This window comes from Vulpes lagopus, chromosome 9 (genome assembly GCF_018345385.1).
Source record: "Vulpes lagopus strain Blue_001 chromosome 9, ASM1834538v1, whole genome shotgun sequence".
NCBI classification, from domain to species: domain Eukaryota; kingdom Metazoa; phylum Chordata; class Mammalia; order Carnivora; family Canidae; genus Vulpes; species Vulpes lagopus.
In genome coordinates, this window is record NC_054832.1 from 64,336,756 (window position 1) to 64,352,534 (window position 15,779).

General features: G+C 45.0%; 3 protein-coding genes across 22 annotated transcripts in view; 1 reads left to right on the top strand and 2 right to left on the bottom strand.

The window, feature by feature from the left end:
• The window catches only part of ADHFE1 (alcohol dehydrogenase iron containing 1), a 33,135-nt gene extending 22,912 nt beyond the window's left edge, over window positions 1-10,223 (bottom strand). For 2 of the 7 annotated variants that reach the window (XR_005989954.1, XM_041769360.1), the window contains exons 1-5: window positions 4,335-10,095; window positions 3,668-3,705; window positions 1,222-1,275; window positions 884-1,038; window positions 541-737 (exon numbers count right to left, since the gene is read on the bottom strand). Coding sequence is in view for 5 of the 7 variants with exons in the window: in XM_041769360.1 (XP_041625294.1) it covers window positions 541-737; window positions 884-1,038; window positions 1,222-1,275; window positions 3,668-3,705; window positions 4,335-4,500 (610 nt within the window). In the remaining 2 variants the exon portion in view is untranslated. Of the gene's footprint in view, window positions 1-540; window positions 738-883; window positions 1,039-1,221; window positions 1,276-1,822; window positions 1,870-3,667; window positions 3,706-4,334; window positions 10,097-10,140 lie in introns of those variants that run through there. The other 5 variants (XM_041769358.1, XM_041769359.1, XR_005989955.1 and 2 more) reach the window with 5 other exon arrangements.
• Window positions 10,224-10,321: 98 nt separating this feature from the next.
• CRH (corticotropin releasing hormone) overlaps window positions 10,322-15,779 on the top strand; it is a 178,547-nt gene continuing 173,089 nt past the window's right edge. For 5 of the 14 annotated variants that reach the window (XM_041769120.1, XM_041769125.1, XM_041769128.1 and 2 more), the window contains exon 1: window positions 13,423-13,503. The gene's annotated coding sequence lies outside the window, so the exon portion shown is untranslated. Of the gene's footprint in view, window positions 10,406-13,372; window positions 13,504-13,594; window positions 13,649-15,779 lie in introns of those variants that run through there. The other 9 variants (XM_041769123.1, XM_041769117.1, XM_041769119.1 and 6 more) reach the window with 5 other exon arrangements.
• RRS1 (ribosome biogenesis regulator 1 homolog) lies at window positions 11,675-13,395 on the bottom strand. Its single transcript, XM_041769116.1, has one exon. The coding sequence runs from the start codon at window positions 13,260-13,262 to the stop codon at window positions 12,165-12,167; it is 1,098 nt and encodes a 365-aa protein (XP_041625050.1). The 5' UTR covers window positions 13,263-13,395; the 3' UTR covers window positions 11,675-12,164.

The window sequence follows — 15,779 nt, forward strand, 5'->3', positions numbered from 1 at the left end:
CTTTGGATTTGCGTATCTGTCCCCAGGGCAGCCAAAGAGCAGATGTTGCCCAGAGTGATGCAGCCATGCTGGCCACATGTCCCAGAGCAGAGACAAAGCCCCAGGTCAGCTGAAGAGCCATTATGTGGAAGAAAGGGTTGAGTCAACATCAGAAAAAGAATAGCCAATGTTCCCCTTATACTCCACAGTGGTTGGCAAAATGGGACAAAGCAGAGAGGGGTTTAGAAGACAAACCTGCCATTAGAGGGATATGATAATACGGGAACGATAACTTTCCCTCCTCCTTCACACAGTGATTTCCTAGCATAAATCTGCAAACTTTCCTACCACTGATCCAAACTGCCTCCCTCTGTGCAATAATGAAAATCAGGATTTTAAACATAAGTGAACTGCAATCTATTCTGCTCTCTCAACAATGTACTATGCTGACATGAAGAAATCAGAAAGCTTCAGAAATGTATACCCTATAATTTCTTGCTTTCATTTTTCCTAAGGTCTTTTGCCAACTGCAAAATAAGACAGACAAACAACAGTCTTTACCTGCAATCAGAGGCTTAAGAGGCACAGACACAGGCTTTCCTTTCCCAATGGGGGCATTGACATAATCTAGGAAATCAGAGTGAGGGCTGGATGCATACAGATTAGCAGCTTTACAGGTGTCCATGGTGGAGCCACCACCAACAGCAACGTAGGCATCAAAAGCTCTCTTTTTGACAAACTCAATAGCTTCCATGAAACTTGGAGAAGGGAAAATAAAACCCATTATGTCATATTTTTTCAGGAATAAATTGCCACATAATTAAACAAGGCATGGAGCAAGTTTTAGGCAACAGTGATACATGTTGGCTTCTACAGAAAGTATATAACAACAATAAAATAATACCTTCTATCAGTTGGTTCCACCCTCACATTATTGTAAACCTTAAAATTTATGCCATTCTTCACTAAGGAATCCATAACCATTTGTACAGGAGGGAGTTGGGAGAGGTTCTTGTCTGTCATCAAACAAACATTTTTAGCACCCATGTTTTGTAGGTCCTAAATAACAAAAATAATTTCTAATTAGGTTTAATTGACTGAGAACCGTAATAGACTCTCTCTCTGGCAGACTTAACACTGTACATTTTTAAAAACAAAGGACTCAATTGTTGTCAATTAGCACTTGTTTTAAAAGATATGTAACATTTATAGTGGAAGACTGTGGAAATTTTAAATACTTGCCATTCCTACTTCCTTTGTAACTCCTGCTCCATATCTAATATTTGAAACGGCCATCTGGAAAAAAAAAAAAAGATTTAGGTGTAGGGTGTGTTTCATTTCAAAAACCTATCAATGAAATGAATGTTTTTTTATTGTATAGAGAATAAAGTAGATATTTCTTGGCATGGCCTTCATTTTAATTTATGACTCCTGAACTAGGAGGACACAAGAGATTTAAACAAATTATTATACAATAACAGTGTGATAAAAATTCGTAAGAATTCATTGCTCCTTTATCCTTGGTTCAAAAGATTCCTTGGACCTATTTTGGGATTGTTTTAATTGCAAAACTAAAGAAGATGTAACATACAACACATATAAATTGGAGTATTTGTATAACTGGGAATTTGTCCTATTTTGACGGTTGAACAAAAGTCAGTATTCTAGCCATTACTCATGTTATCAGAAGATAACCCTAACAAGGTACTTTGCTATATAGAGTGATCAAATAATAAGATTAGGGAACACCAATTAATAGATTTCAAATGAGATAATAATGCATTAGCAAAATAGTATTTTTTCAAGTCACTCATAAAAGAAAGAATGGATTGACTATATCTACCTCAAAGGCATAATCTGTTGTTTTTCCAGAAGGTGGAAATCCAGGAGCTAGGAATATAGAAATTTGTATCAGAGTAAGCCTCAAAAACAAGGGAAAAATATTATTTGGTAGTAAATTGGTATTTCAGCAGTGAACATAAGCATTTCCCTTAAAGAGCCTTACCTAAAAAGAAAAGAAAAAGCCTTACCTAAAATATATTTTCCAGTTTCATTGTTGCCTGTCAAATTTTGAAATTAAAACCTATATTTTAAGAGAATGTAGTGCTAACCTGATGCTGATTGTCTGAAAATGAAGCCATTTAAAATATTTTCTTCATTGAAATTGAAGTCTAAAAATCCTCTAGAAAAAACACACCCTCTAGACTCTGGAGTTGGATTACTGTTGGAGAACAACCATTAGTAAATTCATTAATTAGAGTCTTGCTTACAGTTCTTATAACAACTGTGATCAGTTGTTTGCATTAAATTTTTTTCCATGGAGGAAAAAATTATCACAGTAAGATATTTATATTTTTCAAGCTAAAGCCTGCAAAAACTTCGTTTTCTTTGTGAAATTTAATAAAAGTTTGTACAAACGATATTTCTTTGTAATGTATCAGGTTCTAGTTATGGCAAAAATGATTTCCTGTTGTATTGGAACAAGTCGTTCCACTTGCATCACTCCTGGTCAGTCATGAGATTGAAAAAAAATCTACAGCAACAATTTCCACTACCATTTTTTTTCTTTTTCTTTTTTTTTAAAGAACAAGCAACCACAACTAGACAATAGTCTACTTTTGGCTTTCTAAGGGCAAGGGTATCCTTAACGAAAATTCAAATTTCTTTGATTCTCATCAACTTTAAAGGAATATTCTATTCTTGCTACTGAAGTTTAGGAAAAGACATAAATTGAATCCTAGAAAATAGTGAGATTATCTTCCTTTAAATTATTAATTGTATTCTCCCAAACAGGAGACTACTAATTCTTTGTTGAGATCAACTAAGAATTGGAAAGAACAAAAAAAAAAAAAAAAAAAAAAAAAGAATTGGAAAGAACCAGCTGAAGACAAAATTCTGCATATGTTCATGAGGACCTAAAAGGCTGAGCATGCTTTCATCTAGTAGACAGTCATTAATGACGGGAGGTCCCTTGGATTGTCCTAAATGGTGAGCCACACCAGTGGCAGGAAAAAGTCTTCAGTCACTCTATCTGTTCTGCTCCCCAACAGGCTTCTCTAGGGTTCTGCTTAGTTTCCTGTATGGGCAGGCCCTCTCGTTTCCATTCTCACTGTGCTGTTTAGATTTGACCTTTCCTTCTGAGGGGTGAAATCAGTTTTTGTGTCAGTAATTCATGTGACATTCTGAGGACACATTGAAGCTACAATGAGCTTCCCGCTGCTCTGCGGACAATGGAGTTGGGAAGGATTAAGACGTTTGTGGGAACTGCAAACTTGTCATTATTTTTAATTACTAAGAAATAGAATGTTATTTTTTTTTAACTGATACAAGTTTTTTTCTTCTAGGAGCCTCTGGTTTGTTCTTTAGCCATTTTCTTTCCTGAGATGTATCAAAACCTCCCAAAGATTTCATCTTGATTAATTCTGTTTAACTCAGACTACCTTAAAATCATATCTGTGCCACCAATTTTAGCTTTGGCAAATAATTCTATTTGAAATAGAAAAACATAGCATTAAATATATACTTGAGCCAAGCATATAATCAGTAGCATACGTCAGTTGCAAGTGAAAAGGCAACCATTTCAACTTTCCTCTCACATCCCTTGATTTATCCTTTGCCCAAGTATTATGAGTGCCAATGGAGGGATTGGAAATTTTGGCCACCTTAAAAACACAAAATGTATTATTACCTTGGGAGTAAGTATGAGAATGAGTTGGGCACTGGCATCTAGGGAAGAGGAAAAAAAGTTAACCCGGAAAACCAAAAGGTAGGAGGCTTTAATGTAATCACATTGCATTCTAGTCTTGAGATGCAATCAAAGCAGTAGCTACTGGCAAACGCTACATGGGAAAAACCAGAAATCATCGTGGATAAAAATCCACTCTGAGTCTTTCCAGTGTCGCAGGGTCATTCTTCCAGGAGCTCTTCAATTATTCAGTGCTTGATAAATGCCTGCGGGAAGCTGAGAGAAGCCCTCTGGGGATACAAAGTAGTTTGAGGTGCGGTCTCAGTGCTCCTATGAGGTCCCAGCTCTTTTCCCAGGTTAGGAGCTTTGACCAAAGTGACCCAAGGTTAATCACTCAGTGCACCTGCCTCCCCCGTCCCCTCCACCCAGGGAACTTGTGTTTTCCCATTGTCTACTAGATGTTTAATTTTCTTGAGCCTGACTCTGGCCCGGGCCTCCGAGAAGCCCTCGGTGGGCCTGCAGGCCTCGCTGGTGCCCACCTGGGCCCTCCATCCTTTCTCCGCCGGCCCCGCGCCCCCACCCGGGCTCCTCCACCTGCTGCTCCCCTCCTCGCTCCCCAGGGGCCTCAAGCGCGCTCTCGCCCGTCACTCTCCCCTCCCCAGGCCCTCACCCCTCCGCGGTTCCCAGTCCCTTCTCCATCCACCCGTGGCTCGGTCCCCGCGCAGTCCCGCTCCCTGCCGTCCGCCGGGCGCTCCAACCTCGCAGCGGGGCTTTAGGTTTCTGTTTCCTGCAGGTGACCTGGTCCCAGAGGGGTCCCCGTAGATACGTGAGGCCATAACTGCCCCGTCCTCCGTCTCCCACCCCTCCCCACCCCCCACCCCCTTCAAATCTGGAGCGAGAACATCTGGGGGGTAGAGTGGAGAAGGAAGCAAAGTGTCGAACTCCAGGGTGGTCGAGACCTCAAAACCCGACGAGGCTAAGCGGACGTGCAGGCTCCCGCGAGTCGAGGCTGCCACCTGCTGGACACGCCTGAGCACGCCACGTGCGGAGCGTCCCGGGAGCACCCTGGCCGGCCTGAGCCAGTCTCAGGTGGCTGCAGGGAAAACAGCAGGCAAGGCCAAGTCCTTCGCAGGTGGGCTTTCTTTGGAGAATTTTCCCCGCTTTGCACCCCCCAAGGACCAGAAAGCGGAGGCAAAGGGATGAAAACGTCCAGTCTCAGAACTTTCCAGTACCTCGGGCTGTGGGAACACAGGCTTTCTACACCCTTCCCCCCTTTTTATTTTATATTTTTAAGGTTCTGAGGCCACCTCAACTAATCATTTCTACTTCTTACTTGTGGTTTGAATCCCATCCTCTTTTGCCTCCTTAGTACTTCTATCTGTCCTGTGTTCCCTGGTGTTCCCCCTCACTCAATCTTTGTCATATTTAAGAGTTTGATGCTTCAAAGCCTCAACCTCTTGTCCCCTCTGGCTTGCTCACCCTCTCTGGGTCTCCTCCCCTGGCCTAGGTCTGGTGGCTCTATTTTCTTGCCTCCCACGCATTGCTTGGTCCCCTGAAATCTGGCTGTTGTCTCAGCAAGTCCCAGCTTTCCTGCTGTATCCTTATTCTCAGACCCACCCTCCTGCTGTATCCTTATTCTCAGACCCATCCCCCCACCAAGCACCTTATTCTCCTAGCAATGAACACTGTGGGCCACCCCCTCCTTGGGTGGGTGAAATGCTTTCCTTGTTTTCCAGGACTCCCTACTCTCCTGGGTTTCTTCTAATTATTCTTTCTCCAGCTCCTTTTCCACTCCACTGATTCCTTAAATGTTGGGTTCTATCCTGGGCTCACCCCTCACCCTTTATAGCAAACCACCTGTCAAGGCCCCCCCCCCAATATTTCTGTACCCAAATCCATCCACTTCTCTTGGGTCCTTTGCCAATCTCTGGTTTCAGTGTCATCTCTCATCTGGATAATGACAGTGTTCCTAACAAGCTTCTCTTGGTTCTACCATTCCCACACAGTGGTCAGGGGCTTATTTCCAATGATGCTTTGCTTCCCCCTCCCATGGCTCTTTGGATAAAGTTCAGATCTGGCCCTGCCTCACCAGCCCAGCTAATCTCTCTAGCCTGGTCCCTCATCTCGCTCCATCTCTGGAGTTCTGGGAAAATTTGTTCTTTTCCTTGAATGGGCTACACATTCTCTTTTGTGCCTCCAGAACTTTATCCTTGTTATTTCCTCTGCCAGGAACACTTTCCTCCTTTTCTTCTGGGTAATTTTTGTCCTTTCCCCTTGGACAAGGCTGGAGGCCCCAGGCAGGCACTCTCCCTCTGTGGTCTGTACCATGCCTCCCTCCCCATTAGAACCATTATCACACTGTATTATTGGTATTGTTGTGTGTCTTTTCCTGCCAAGACACAGAACATGAGCTGTGGTAGGGAGAACAGATTGTGGGCTCCCCCACCTTCTTAGGATAGCCGGAAACCACTGATGGGGCTTTTCTACACTTCCTGAGAAGCAGAAGAAACCAGGGTTAGAGCAAGGCTCTCATCTCCCCACCCTCTGGCTCTGGCCTGATGATTCTGGCCTTCCTCCGGGTATCACTGGCCAAGATAAACTGGCCAAGCTTTCAACCAAGGTCAGCCCCTCTCCTGTCCACTAAATCTTAGCCTGCTTCATTTAGCTGACTATACCTGCTCTAATTTCTCTTTTCCCATTCTCTCTGGGACCCCATCCAACTGACCTTTGGGCTATGACTCCACTAACAGCTTACCAGGTCACTAATGCCCTTCACCTTGCTAATAAACCACTCAGTTCTCAGTTCAGTCCTCATCTTGCCCAACCTGTCAGCGGCATCCTATTCACTCCCTTCTCTCTGGAAACACTTTCTTCCCTTGCCTTCCAGGCTGCTCCTGGCCTAGTTTCTTTTCATGCTATTTACTCTGAATGCTGGAGAGTCCCGGGGTTCGGCCTGTGGACCCTTCTCTTTTCTTTCCACTCTCACTCCCTGAGTGACCTCACCGTGTCACATGGCCTTGAAGGCCTTCCATGCTGATGGTTTCCACCGCCATCGTTCCGGTTTAGATGTCTTGCTTGAACTTCAGATTCAGTTGCCTACTTGACGTCTCCACTCAATGTCTATTAAGTATTTCATATTTTCCCTGCTGAAGATTCAGCTCCTGGTCTTCTCTTAAAGCCTCTTCCCTACCCCAGTTTAATGGCAACTTCATCCTTCCAGTTGTTTAGGACAAAAAATCTCAGGCTCATCCTTGGCCACCTACCCACCCCCTCCTGCCCGGCCCTCAACATCTCTGACCTCATGTTGCCCTCACTCACTCTGTTCCATTCACCATGTTCTGAAACCATTCTGGTGTTCTCCGCCTTCAAGTACCTTCCCAGAGAGCCACGTGGCTCAGTCCTTCCTTCCACTGGTCTTCCAGTAACAGTTGCCTTCTCAGTGTGGTTGGCTGAGACCCTGAGGATATTCAGGTCTTAATACCTGGAACCTGCAAACGTTATAAAGCTAAAGGAACTCTATAGATGTGATTAAAGACTTTTTGAGATGGAAAGATTATCCTGGATTATTTGGGTGGACCAAAAATGTAATCAGCAGCAGCCTTATAAGAGAGAGACGGAAGGAGATTTGACATAAAGAAGGTCGACATGACCACTGAAGCAAGTTGCTACACTGCTGGCTGTGACAATGCAGAAAGGAGCTATGATCCATGGTTGCAAAAAGGGTAGCTGGAAAGAGGAAGGTAACAGATTCTCTTCTAGAGCCTTTGAATGGAGTGTTGCCTTTTTACACCTTGATTTTGGTCCAGTAAAACGAATTTTGGGAAAAATTGGAGTTAGAGTTTCAGAACTCTAACAGAATAAATGTATGTTGTTTTAAGCTACCAAGTTCATGGTAATTTGTTACAGCAGCAATAACAAACTAATAGGTCTTCTCTGGTTATCTTCTTTAAAATTGTACCCTCTCCTCCAACAACCCATTCTCCTTTACTTTTTTTTTAATACCTATCAACATGTAATATGCTCTACATTTTACTAGCTTATTGTCTACCCCATCTGCCCTACCTTCACACTTAGCACCAGGTATGTTTTGTTTCTTGCTGTACCCCAGGGATGAGAACACTGTAAATCTGCAGTGAATGTGGAGTCCTTCCTTCCTGGCCATGTTCCTGTTCTTTAATACTGGCTCCTTTTCCTCCATTCAGAGTGCAAATCATTTGCAAATCCAAGTGCCTAAGGAGGCTGGTAGATAATGTAAATGAGAGATCAGAGCTGCTGGCAGTCTGTGTAGCTCTTGTGCAGAATGAGTGGTGGGCTGTATGCCAGGGTGTCTCAGGAAGCTGAAATGCATGCCCTGTTCAAAGAAGGCAGCCACCACTTCACTTCAGCCCCGGCAGACTTTCCAGATGAAATGTGGGCCCAATGATGCCATTTCCCAATTTTCCAAGATTTTTATCTGAAATTTCCAACTTTCTAAATGCATAACCTATTAAAAAAATAAGCTCCATTTTGCCATTCTTGCTTTAACACTGCTGTTCTTGGGGACCTCATTCTCTTCTTTGCAGTTTCCGAAGACATTTGCTTCCACACCTAGTTTCAATTGTCTGCTATACACATGGCTGAGTTCCAATTCACTTCTGAGCTCTAGAAAAATACAGTCAATTACCTGTTGATGGTCTTCTTCACCTGGATATACCTGAGACATGTCCAATTTGAAGTTCCTAAGGTAAGTTATCTTCCTCCTAAAGCTAACCCTCTCATAGTCCCTATCTTGGTAACTGGGCCTAATGTTTACCTGAAACCTTACCCAGAAACTCCAACCTTTCTTTCCATCTCACTAATCAGATAGAAAATCCCGATTTTAATGAACTCTTCAATATTTCTCATATCTACACCTTGTACCAGCTGCTTCTCCTTGGTACCTGAAGCCATCATCTTTTAGCTGGAGCATTACAATTACTTCTAGTCTTTCCTCTCCACTGTACACTGCCACACCAGAAAGCTCTAACATAATTCTAATCGTGCCACCCTCGTCATTCAACCATTCCAAAACCACGTTCTACAGGACACTGGTTCCAAGGGATATGAATGCTGTTGCTAGATAAAAAGCTTTATGATAACACAGATTTAGAACAGTTTTTAAAAAGTTTTTTTTTTTTTTTTTTTTTTTTTACCTTGTAGGACTTTTCAGAGCCTTTCATGTGCTAATCATCCTGATTCAACAAAAGCACTAGGCTTTTGAGCAGTTACACATTTATTTAGCCATGGAGACATTTAGCTTTTTTTCCATGACGCATCACAAAGTATTAGTGTTTCACAGTGAGAGCTATTGCTTCCATAGCTTTCCATCATCTATAGGACATAATTCAAATTCTTTAGCATAGGACTAAGAACGGGACTGTAAAGCTAGAATATCTGGGTTCAAATTATGACTGTGTCATTTGCTTAGCTGTGTGACACTGGACAAATTTCTTTTTTTCATGATTTTATTATTTTTTAAAATCTGTAATATGAAGATAATAATACAATATGGCATAGGGTTGTTGTAAGGATTACAGGACATGTAAAGTATGTAGGACAGTACCTGGCACATAGTAAGTGCCTAATGAGTGCTATATTCTTGTTCAGGGTCTGTCTTCTCCATCCTCACCTCCGATGAAGGTAAGTCTGGATTTAATTACTTTTAGATCCTGGAACTACATCTCTTGCCAACAGTGCTGCTCTTCCCAGTCACCAGAAATTCTTCTCTAGTCCCCCTTCTTTCACCTTATCTCTACTTGGTAGCTCAAAATTTTACATGTTTTCCCGGGCTGACTTGGGCATTCGCACATTCCACAAGTATTTACCAGGTGGCTACTATACACCTTGCACTGCTAGAGGGGGGGGGTCAGATATGTAATAACGTTTAATACCCTGACTCCTTGCACATGCCAGGGCGGCGAAGCTCCTGGTGATCTCTCACATCTGTCTTTCTCTGCACTCCCTGTCCCCTGCGTTCCCCACAGGCCCATTTCACAAACCCTGTCCCCTCATCCAACTACCTGCTAGACTTTAAACTGCTCCAGAGCCTTTCACCTTTGCATCCCCAGCACCTAGAATAGTTTTTGGCACAAGACATACTCCCAGTACAAATGCGTTGATTGGGTACGGGCATCTGTCTTGGTCACTGCCCTGCCATGGCTGTTACTGCACGGGACACGCAGGCACCGTCCTCTCCCGGCCTTATTTCCTTAACGGTAGAACAAGCCGGTACCACCGGCCTGGGTGCTCTGCGCGTGGTCGGGGCACGCCGCTACCACCTGCCCCACCTGCCCCACCTGCCCCACCTGCCCCACGCTCCGACGTGCAGCGGGCACGCGCAACGCTCTCCCCTTCCCCAAGGCAGGGCACGTGCGGCCCGGGCGGGTCGCACCCAGCGGGGCTGCGCGGGCACCGCGGCATCCTCCGGCCCCCCGCCCGCCCGCCGGCCCCGCACTCACGCTGCTCGCTGCAGTTGCCTCAGCAAGTGCGCGGCCCGGGCGCGGGCGGCCGCAGCCATGGCTGCGCAGTCGGCCTTCCAGGAGCCGCCCCTCCGCCCCTCCGCCCCTCCGCCGGCCAATCCCGGCGCCGCCCCGCTGCCCCCGCCCACTCGGCCGAGCCCGCCCCCCCCTCTGCTAACTCTCCGGCCCTGGCGGTAGCCTTCTTTGAATCAGGACCCTTTTCCCACGAGCCAAAATCTCATCCACCTCTGAAATTGCCGTAAAGGTAACTGCTCTGTAGGATCTTTGGTACTTCCTTAAGTCTCTCTACTTAAAAGCCTTTATTTCACATGTTGGGTATAGGGGAAAGGGAGAGAAACGAGGGCTTTTACCACTGATTCCTTTAAAATGCTACTTTGCCTTCCTATTTTCCAAATAAGTTATTAAGACATTGCATTTAAGCTGTTTTAATAATAAATAAGGACCTTGCAAAAAGCCCAGGGATTATTTTCTACAGGGCCAGGGCTGTGTCCAACTGCTGAATCAAAAGTCTAAAACAAAAAAAAAAAAACCCAGAAAATTCCCAAAACAGTAACAACGAAACACCCTGGGCAGTTGAGAACTTAAAATGTGTTAAGTGCTCTAGAGTAGCTTTTGATGAAGTTAAGGTACCATTAAATGGTTTCATCAGTAGTTACCAACTTTTCATGATCACACTATACCGCTTAGCAGGGCCAAGTGTTCCACCTCACAGTGGGAAAGCTGATCAATGATGGCAAAGTTCAACTTCAACTTAATCACAAAGTATCCTAACATAGTATCAATTTAACATCTGTGTTTATAGTAATATATGTAATTTGAATTAATCTTTTCTTCTATAGCAATTTCTAAAGACGACATAAAAGTGAGGCCACACTGAAAAAGGACAAAGTGAACTCCCAATTTAAATTTCCTATCAACTATCAGACCAAAAAAACAGAGTAGAGTGGCTCATGAGTCTCCCCTGGATTCTAGATGTACTATGAATCCTTTTCAGTAGGTACTGATTTACTAAGATCTATTAGGGAAAGAGGCCCATAAAAGCTATTAACATTTGACCTCCTAATTAAACCAGTTAAGGTCAGTTTGACAAATGAATAAAAAATAACAGTGTTCCAGTTAAAGATCTGGTGGGTTTATCTTTTCTCAAAATAGATCCTACCTGAAGTTAAAAAAAAAAAAAATTGGGACATAAATGTTGAAAAGATTTAAGTATTTTCTGGATTAATGAGGATTATTATCATTATTTAGTGAAGCCCAACTTTATAATTTACCATAAATGTTTTCACAGTAATAAAAAGCATAAAATCCTTTTTCAAAGAGACAGCAGTTGTACAGCACTTTCAATATTACATCTGTAACTTATTAGAAAAACTCTTACTTCTTTTGGTATCACCGAAATCATCATAAATTACCCGCTTTATATTTTTTAGAAAGCAAATTAAAATAATGTTAATCAGGTATCCCCTGGCTTTACTTAGAATTTCTACCAATAGCCAAAATGTCAAAAGCAACATTAGATACACACTTTTATTAATTAAATAACTTTCATAAGAGTTACTTGTAAGTCATTTTAAATTGTTATCTTTCTGTCCCCTCCCCCTTGCTTTGATACACTCCTTTGTTATAAAAATAATGCAGAAATCAAATGTAAGTCTGAAAAACGACCAACTTTCCCTCAGTTTCCAAAGTCAAAAAGAAAAAAAAAATACGTCTTTAAAAATAGAACTCATTCCCAGTTTCCACTGAATTCTTTCCTTGATTCTTAGGTCCTCAAATACATCCTTTAATCTCCAGCCAATTCTTGGTTGTGGGAAAAACATTACTTTGTAGAGTCCAGCATTTACATACTATCCTGGGGGGCGGGAGGAGGGCAGCCTATCCCTTCAACCTCAAGCTCAGTGCAGGCAGCACATCTTTTTCAACATTGCTGGCCCCCCAACCCAGTAACTAGAACTTAACATTTAGTATAGTTCTTCGTTTACAGACGGGTCCGAGGGTGAAAATTACTTTCTTCTTTTCCCTCCTTGGTGTTGCCCTCCTTTCCTCTTGCCACCCAAACGAGGCGGCCCAGAGTTCATCTTGCCTCCCAAGCCCCCTTTTCTCTTCCCGGCCTGGCTGGGCGGGGCACCTTTCCTCTGGCCCCCAGGGCCCTGCCGGCCGCCTTTTCTCTTGCCCTTCTGGCTCATTTTCCTCCTCTTTGCAGCCTCCTCTTGGTCCTCTTCCCTCATCTGTTTATTGGTGGCCCTCGTCACGTCCAGCTGAGGTTTTTTGCTGTTCATCACCCGCAGCATCTCCAACTGGCTCTTCTTCTCAGCTGCAAAGTCCCCGAAAAGGGGCTGAAACTTCCTCTTCTTGCCGGAGCTGCGGGGCGCCTTCTCCTTGGGCAAGCGCTCCTGGAAACGCCCCACAGAGGCGGTGGAGACCTTGGCCACCTGCATGGCGCGGCCCAATTCCTCCTTACTCTGGTGTCCCGTAGGGTGCATGCCGGCCGCACTGGGCAGCTGCATCTTGTGCGCGCGAGCCAGGTTGCGCAGCCGGTTCAGCTCATTCTTAGCCACGCGTTCCTTCTTGGCTTGGATCCGCTTGGCGAACTGGTCCTCTAAGGGGTCGGCACCGCCGGGCACCTCGATCAACCATTCCTTAGTGTCATCCCGAGCGCGCTGGTAGCCCCAGCGGCGTCGCCATTGGCCACTCACCTCGTCCCACACCAGATTGGTCTTCTTCTTGGGACGGATGCCCTTGAGACGCGCGAACTGCTGCCAGCGTGTAAGCGGCCGCGGCCGGGGCACCGGCTTCTCGCGCGGCAGGCGCGTGGTGGGCTCCGGCAGGCGTGCCACCAGCGCCTCCTCCACGCGCTCCGTGGGCAGCTGCCACAGCTGGTTGATGAGCAGCTGCGTGTTGTCCCGCGCCAGGGCCTGCAGCTCAGCCTCCGGCGAGGGTCCCGCGCGCCGCAGCCCCGCTGGGGGGTTCCGGTCAGACGCCAGCAGGTTGCCCAGGTCGAACTCCAGCTCCAGCTCCTTGTGCACCGTGATGCGCTGCAGCTTCTCTGCCTCGTCCCGCTCCGCCTTTGCCAGCAGCTCCTCCACGCTCGGGCCCTCCATGGCTCGGCCTCGGCTCACTCGCTCCGGGAAAGCACTTCAAAGCCCTTCTCTGCCAACGCCGGCTCTCGCCCCGGCAACGCAAGCACGTGCGGCCGCCGAGACGCTCGTTCCGGAAGAGAAAGCTTCACTTCCGGGGCACCCGGAACAGGCTCCCAGTCCCGGCAACCCGGGGAAAGGCCGGCAGAGAGCGGTGTTGGAGAGCAGATGGGATTCCCGGAGGCCCTTCGGCGGCAGCCCGGAGGTAGGCGGAGCTGGCCCAGGAGTCTGGACTACATTTTCCAGGGCTAACTGGGGCTGTGGCTCCCAGGATGCAGCGGCGTAAGGGGCGGTGCAAATTTTGGACGTCGAGTTCGAGGGCTCCGCGAGCGACTGCTAACCATTTCAGCGTAAAATCAGTTCACGAGATGTTTTCGCTTCTGGGACTAGATAAATTATATTTTGCCCGAGCCCAGACTCGTTCACGGGGGGTGGGGGTGGGGGTGGGGGGAGTCCTAGGTGTGGGCCGAGAGACACGTCCCACAACTGCACGTAAAGCTAACTGTGGAAGATTTGGTTTGTTTTCCAGGCGAACGGGCACTGGCAATTAGGTTGCCCTAAGTGGGCGCGGGGGTGCGCCCAGAGCCCCGGGATCTCATCCTCTCCAGGCTTGTGGCAAAAGAGCTCTGCAGTGAGACTGCCTGAGTTCCAACCCTGCTGTTGGACCTTCGGGTATTTGGGCCTATTTTAAAAACCTGTAAGATGTGGTGGTAATAGTACTTACCTCTTAGGGCTGTTTCAAGGATAAATGAGTTAATATGTCTCTGAGGGAGCTTGGTATGGAACATAAGAGGGCTCAACGAATGTTAACGAAATTCCAATTATTAATCCTTCTAATCGCTCTGGGAGTAGGCTAAAGAGGCAGTGTTATACGGTGATCATACACCCGGTTCTTGGGTCAGATGACCTAGAATCACGTTTTACAGTCCCTGCTTTGGACAGATTGTTTAACCTAAGCCCAACTCATGAGCTGAAAATATGAAACATTAGTTCCCGGTATGTTAGCCATTGTTAATCACGGTATTCCACTGATGGCAAAGGAAGGCTCAGAGAAGGAAAATGACTTATCTTAAGGTTATACAACTAGGAAACGTGGGAGCAGGAATGATCTTAACTCTGGCTTTAACACGATTGACATATTCTCTGCAATGTCTTCAGGCTCTTGATACATAAAATGTGTGGTTCCTAGTCTGTTGCCCAGCAGCCTAGCATCACCTGAGAAGTTGTTGGACTTGCAGAGTCTCTGGCCTCAACCCAGGCGCAATGGTTCAGAGCCTTCATTTTAACAAAATCTCTGGGTAATGAGTATGTACACCACGTTTAGGAGGCACAGTGCTGATTGTGTGGCTTACAGGTTTGGTTTTGTTTTTTAATGGGAAGTTAGGAGTTGTAAAGAGAGGGTTATGCTGGAAAATTAGCCCATGGAAATGGACATAATAGCTCTTAGGAAATAGATTGTGTTGAGTTTCAGCTAGAGGGGGCATTAGGCGTAGCCCATCTACCATACCTCCCCCCTGAGTTTGGTTTCTGTAGCTCACTATCTTTCCTCAGCTTCCCTTTGTTCATTCACTCATCATGCATTTAGTGAGCACATTTTGTGCATCAGACAGTATGCTGCAACCTTTTTTCCTCTTTTCTAAAAGTATTTTAGGTGGCAGTTATGAATAGAGCTGCTATAAACAAACAAAAAGTGTTCTAGGATTTGCAGGGTTTTTTCTGCCTTTGTCTTAACACTCAGCACCAAGTCTTTAATACCACTCGTATTGTGGGGTCAAGGCCAGGCCAAAGGCCATATTAGGTAACTGCCTTGAACCTAGCCTTGACCCTTAAAAGAAAAGGTTTTGTGATTTACCTAGGAGAGTGTTACAGACATTGATGTGGCTGTGCTGGACTTGGCTTAGTTTCTGATTCATTCACTCATTCTTTCAACAAACATGTGAATGATTGCCATATTCCAGACAGTAGACATGAAGATTATTGAGATTGTGTGGAACAGTAGAGAAGAAAGAAAGGTTAAGAGAAATTTGCACTTGGGCTTTTAATAGGAAGGTCACATTTGCAGGATTTTAGTTCCTCTGTCAATCTTCAGAGTTCGGGGAGAAAAAGAGCAAATGTTAACAGGTGTTAAATGGTAAACAGTGAGTTCTCACTGTATGAAATGCTATTTGGTTTGAATTATATATGTCAGCTCTTTTTGAACTCTAATTGTTTTATACTGAATGGTTTTTTTCAGTCCAGGTCAGTTTTAATTTCCTTATGATGGGAGACTGATTTTTACTTCCACTTTGCCAATGATAATTCTGGATACATAACAGGTATTCAATACCTGATTGAACAAATAAACCTATTAAATAGACTTTTCTAAATTCAAAAAAAGGATTAATGTTGGCTGTTAGATTCATTGTGAACAAAATTATTAAGATTGGGATTTGTGGCTTGAAAAAAATCTTAGTGAGGCAAGTAGGTGAGTGGTGGTCTCCC